Source organism: Nipponia nippon, unplaced genomic scaffold, assembly GCF_047370975.1.
Source record: "Nipponia nippon isolate SJK-2023a ecotype South Korea unplaced genomic scaffold, ASM4737097v1 scaffold_7, whole genome shotgun sequence".
In the NCBI taxonomy this organism is placed as follows: domain Eukaryota; kingdom Metazoa; phylum Chordata; class Aves; order Pelecaniformes; family Threskiornithidae; genus Nipponia; species Nipponia nippon.
Window position 1 is genome coordinate 7,524,456 of NW_028262391.1, and position 6,000 is coordinate 7,530,455.

At 41.6% G+C, this 6,000-nt stretch overlaps 1 protein-coding gene across 1 annotated transcript; it reads right to left on the minus strand.

The window, feature by feature from the left end:
* Positions 1 to 2,387: 2,387 nt before the first annotated feature.
* On the minus strand, positions 2,388 to 2,630 carry LOC148050784 (serine palmitoyltransferase small subunit B-like). The gene has a single exon (XM_087740572.1). The coding sequence runs from the start codon at positions 2,628 to 2,630 to the stop codon at positions 2,388 to 2,390; it is 243 nt and encodes an 80-aa protein (XP_087596698.1).
* Between the last annotated feature and the right edge of the window lie 3,370 nt (positions 2,631 to 6,000).

The following is a 6,000-nucleotide window of genomic DNA, read 5'->3' on the forward strand; positions in this document are numbered from 1 at the left end:
CTATCAATTCAACACCTCGGGCTGCTGGTCAGAGCGCAGCTTCCAGTAGGGAACCTGCCCAAGCAGGTTAGTGTTTTGAAACTGAAACTGCAAGGTGGAATTTGCATGTAATATTTTAAATCCTGTCCTGTAGATGAGAGCCTTGGTGACGTGCAGGAAAAAGATTGTAGTGAGTAAAGTTAATCAAGGAGCTGGGTTTTTTTCAGCTGCCACTTGGCCCTTTGTTTCCTTCTTTGCTTTTTGGTGCTTTCCTGGCTGTCTCCGATTCACAGAGCCGAGCTGGGATCTTCGCTGCTGCAGAACGGCAGGAAGAGCTGAAACGGCGTTGCTGTCACAAGCAGACACGCAGGAGCCGGTCCATGCCGAAGGACTGCCGCGTGCCAACGGGCGGCTCCACCGACACGATCCTCCGGCGGCTGTCGCAAAAGAGGCACCAGGCACTTCAGGCAACCACAACAAACACAAGTGGGTTTGCGCTGGAGAGACGGGGAAAGGGTGGCGAGAACCAAAAACAAGCCCAGGGTAGCAGTTCCTACTTCTGCAGCCTGATGTCAGAGTCCTTAACATCAACAAATACGTTGGATGTACGTGTATAGTCTTCTACACTAATTTAGGGTAAACATATTTATGTTGGCTTGCTTATCCACTGAGCTTTCTTCACAGGTACACAGTGCAGTATGTGCGCGTCTCTCTGGCACGTATAATGCAAAATACTGCATTTGCTTATCTACATTATAGACTGACAGTTTTGAAACAAAATTATTTTCTTCATCAATAGTTTAATAATTGACATAACTAACATACTGTGTTTCCCTCTTCTGTTCCTAAACATCAATAAATGCAATATACGTACTGAGCAGGAAAGCTGCTAGGAGCAAAGGTAAGATAGTTACTACTTTAGCCATGATATTACTTTAATAAAACATACAATTGGATTCTAATCTGAAAGCACTAAATAGAAGATTTTTTTACAAACTTAGAGATTACTTGGGTACTGTCAAAAGAGTTGTAAGTTTAAGCTCAGCTGCCCTCATTTTCCCAGATAAACTGTTTTGATATCGTATCTTATCTTGCCCTAATTATAAATTGGGAAAGTAACTAAATCTCATGTCAAGATGGCAAATAACATAATTAGCGTCTTCACTTTGTTTTATTTGGTCTATGACCAAATCTCATTTCATAAGTCATTTGATTGCCACTTACTAGTAACATCCTCTTCTCTGGAAGGACGGCATATTCTAGGAGCATCTCTGTGCTGGAAAGATGTAAGAAAACTCACTTCAGTGTGGGTGGGAGCAGAGTTGCATCTGTGTTACCCTGTATGCGCCCTGCTACAACTCTGTTCTTCTGGGATGACGCGGAACTCCGATTCTGGCTGCCAAGTTAACTGTACTGGTGCTTCATCCCTGGCCAGCTCCAGTCCACGTCCGCTCTAGCAAGTCAGCGGCACAGGCGGCTTGCGTTTCTAAAAAACACGGACTTTGAAACAAAGCCAATTATAGGGTGTGCAGCACATTAGTTAGGAAGTCCGCAGTCTCACGAGTTCCTGTTTCAGATGCTACTCGACAGATAGAGTATAAAAGGAGGTAAAAGAGGGGGGATAGGGAGTGTAGGACAAACCGAGAGACATTGTATTCTAGGTAGGGTTTTTATTGGTTTTCAACTGAAATGTCCCTACCACAACTGAATATGGAGTTTCATGTTCTGTATATGATACGCATGCTTTACCAGTCTTCTAAAAGTGAAACAAAAATGATCGTATTCTTAAAGCCCAAGAAAATGAGAATTTTATTAAAAATTTTCATGGAAGTAAATCCCCACATTTTTAATAAATCAACTGCATTATTTGCATAATGACAAACCAGTCAAGTAATTCATTGTATTAAATAACTGAGGAAACTAAATAAATAAGAAAATCATTCCATAAATACATACATACCAAGCTTAGAGAAGCAGCTTATACTTGTATAGCATTGTGCAAAACCTTTCGTGCACACGTCTCTCCTGTCAGCAAAGCTATGGCAGACAAGAACAAAAGTACGCCGTACAATTTCTCAAGATGAAAACTCTCCATATCCAAGCAGCTCTCCCTGGAATAACAAAATATGCAGCACAGTTGTTTCTCTACCAAACCCAGCTTCGTAACTCCAGCCAGTCTTTAAAATTGAAGCTCTTTAAGAAGCAGCCAGCCAAACGATAAAAACAAGGACTGACTGAAATTGTTTTGGCAAAATAATTTGCTGTCAGAGAGTCCCGGAATACAGAACATTAAGAGATACTGCAGAATAAGCCAGTGTTTGCACACACCCTGAACCTGTTTCTAGACAAAAACGGAGTGTTAAGGAAAACACTTTTTTGATCCGAAAGTCAGTGTCAGGTTGCCAGTGTTACTTCAGGATAGAAACAGTATTTTCATGTTGGTTTCCAAATAAGTGCAAGAGGAATTGAGAAGCTGTGCGAATGTGGACAGGGACAAATACGTAAGCAGTGTATAAAACCATAACTAACACAGTGATGTTGAAAGTGTAGAAGAGCAGTTTTTCCCAGGGCTCCATGAGATAGCTGCAGGTGATTAGTTCAAACTGGCAGTACAGCCAATAGAGATAGCTCTTCATGCTCTTAATATCCATCTTCAACTTTGTGCCGCTTCTGAAAGCCTTCCCTATTACAATAAAGGATAGTTAGTAGAAATCAAAACCTTACTTAAAAAAAAGGCAAAAAAATACATAAGAACGTCGTATGGGCAGCAACTCCCTGCTCCTCGGTTTGCTCATACTGACCTTTTTTAGTAAATGATGTTTTAAAAACACGAGATCCAAAATGCCAAGATCGCGAATACATTTTAAAGCATAAAACATGATCAGATAGGAGCAGACTAGCACGAGCCATTCTTTTACCCCGTCCCATAAAAGGCTTCATTTGTATTCCTTTTTCCTTTCCAACATTCAGTTCTGAACATGGCAGCCCGATTTAGACCACTGTGTACCGGGCACCATTATTTACCAAGGAGGCTCCACAATCTCTCTTTTCTCCAGCAATCAGTTACCCAATAATTGTTGCAATTCTCTTCTCCAGGCCAAACTCTATTTTCATAACTTTGCCTTGCACTGGACTGTTTAAGGCTCTGTTGAAGCAGCTTAATTCCAAAAGCACTGCAAACCCTCTCTCCTTCACCACTCGTGGATTTTGACATCGAACTTGGCTAGAAGTCTGATTTCTACTACCGCAGACTGAATGTTGTGTCTTATGCTTCAGTTGCTGCCGGCATGCAAACCGGGAGCATGCAGAATACCACACATACAGAACTACAGTAAAGGGAAACGATATACAGATTATCCAGCTTCTTCTGCAACAGAGATTGAATTGATCTGTTGCCAGATTGAAAACGTATACATTTATTTTAAAGCTTTGTGTTCAAATTAATGCTAATAATTATTGAGTGTCACGTTATATAGTTACTAGAATACAGAAATGGAGAGGTAAAGGGAAAACAGGACTCTTTCAGTTACTGGTGATTCCTGTCATTTGGTAAGTAAGAGGAGACAAAACGAAAATTGTGGTTCCCCACTTTTTCATTGGAAAGTTAGGAACTTCTGGTGGTGTCAAGATCTGTGGAAAAAAATTTATTCCACAGAAATTAAATACAACTTCACAGATGTATATGGAGTGGGATTCTATCCTAACAAAAGCCACCTCCTAAAGTTTTTAGAAAAATTTTGCCTCACCTTTTCCATTTTACTTCCCCAGCTTCCCCACCTCTTTTCTGCCTGACAGGTGAGATAAACTAGATAATGCTTCTGTAGTTAAGAATTATTATTAACTACTTTTAGGAATATCCTTACTATATCCATCACATTTCTGTGCATTACATGCAGTTTTTATTAAATCTAGGTTATACTTAAGCCTCTTACCATCAAATGTATTGCCAAGCTACTTTGAGGAAAGGCTTTTCTTAGAAAAAATTGATTTTGTAAAAAGTAGAACTTACCTCTTCACTTCTCCCTGATGACAAAACGTCTAGGTGAGAGGTGCTTCCTACCACTTCTGCCTTTTGCAGCTGAACAGCTCCTATACAGATTGAGAAGCAGAAACAATTAGCTTTGATCCTCAATTACACAGTGTGTCCTCCATACCCCGCCCTTCTTCACTATTGCTAAAAACTCCTCTGGCCAAAGCTCTCTGCATTATGCAACAAGGACAGTCATCGTCTGGCTCGGTACCGCGCTCTCATGACAGCATTAATTTGGTAATTTGTAGGAAGTCAGAGTTGAAGAACTGCAGGTAGGGAGGAACATACAAGGCTGAAAATCAGCAAAAAATGTTTACAATTAGTGCCTTCCCTAATTTTGAATCTCAAAAGATATCTCTGCTTCTGTGGGACTTCACGATGCACGTTGCCAAAGTTTCTACAAGGTGCAATTTAATGTCCATGCAAAAATAGGGTGTCAGAGTTAAGCAGCCACAAAAATGTAGCTCAATTAATACGTCACAGGAAAGTCTCCGGTGAAGCCACCACCTCCTGCAACCTTTGATTAATACCACTTTCAGATGGTTCCCAGTCTTCTCTGCATCGATAATCTCCTACCCGTATACACACCTCAGTTGTCCTCACCCAGAAAAAACAGAGTGGAGACAATAAGTGGACGAGATTTCTGCCAGGAAAAGATGGTGAGTTTTTCTTAAAAATGCTACAAAATAAAACCAAGCCACAAATGCTTGAGGCATTTTAATGATGTAATTGGACAAGTAAATTAGGTAGAAATCTGCATAATACTTCATGTTCTACACTATCTGCCTGCAGTCAAATCATTTCCAAATATGAATCAGCTTAATTTTGGGAGAATATGCCACAAGCAATGTCTAAGGCATCTGAGCCTCACCTTCTTTCTTACCTTCCTTACCAAACACAGCCTGAGCTGATCTATTAGTAAACGCTGACCTATTCCCTCGACGTTTTTTTCCCCCCCAGTTTTCAACAAACTAAAGGTTTCTGTTTAAAAACTGTCCACTTTCCACAGAAACTTCAGAAATGGCAAACCACTGCCCCTGGCAGCAGTGGTCAATGTGCCCCATGCCCTGCCTTTCTCCTGCAGAGCGAGGGTCTGTGACAGGAGTGCGTCTCCCGAGCTGGACGAACAACTACATCTGGAAGATGTAACTGAGGTTGGGGTCTAGAGAATGGACTCGTCAAATGTGAAATCTAATTGCCCTGGAGTAGTGCTGCAGGATTATTTTCTCAATTTTCTACTTTCAACCAGACTTTTTCAGCTACATATTTCAATGGAGTATGGAGGGCTGGGGTGGGATGAGGAGTTTGGTTGTTTTTTTTTTTTTCCATGAAAATGTTGGTGAAAAACAACGCATACACAGGAGAAACAACATTTGACTACCGCAGTGCCCACATTCTTGGCAGGTCAGCATTCCCGCTTCATGTTACTCACCTTCCCTGCAAGGTGGATCAGCCTCTTCCGAATCCTTTAGCAAGATGCAGTGGCAGAGCACCAATTACCAGGGCAGCCGAGGGCAGGGCTGCCACCTCAGTGCTCTCTGAATCCTCTCCGAAAAACATTTGCATAAAAGCCAGGAACACTCCGGTAGGTACTCCTGCCGTTCTCAAGTGCAAAACTGCACAGATGTTTTCATTCTTTTCAATAATTCTCCACCAGTTCTTTCAATAACAAATTCCCCGAGCTGAAACAATGCAGAAAGTGAGACTTGTCTGGGTTTGCTTTAGTTCTAACAGCTTCAAAAAGTTTTTACCTGACAGCTGAGAGCCATTGTGAAAGAGAGAGGTGGCAGTGCAGAAGATCAGGCGATTTCACAGAAATAAAACGTTGGGGTAAGCAAAACCCATTCCCAACGTGATGCTGTAAGCAGATTTTGAACGGTGGTATGTAAAGCCCCCAGGCATCCTCTCCTCCTCGCTTTCTGAGCAGCCACTCCTGCTGCTTTTCCCAGCTTCCACCCCAAGGGAAAAGAAGAACTCATGAATACTCTTCA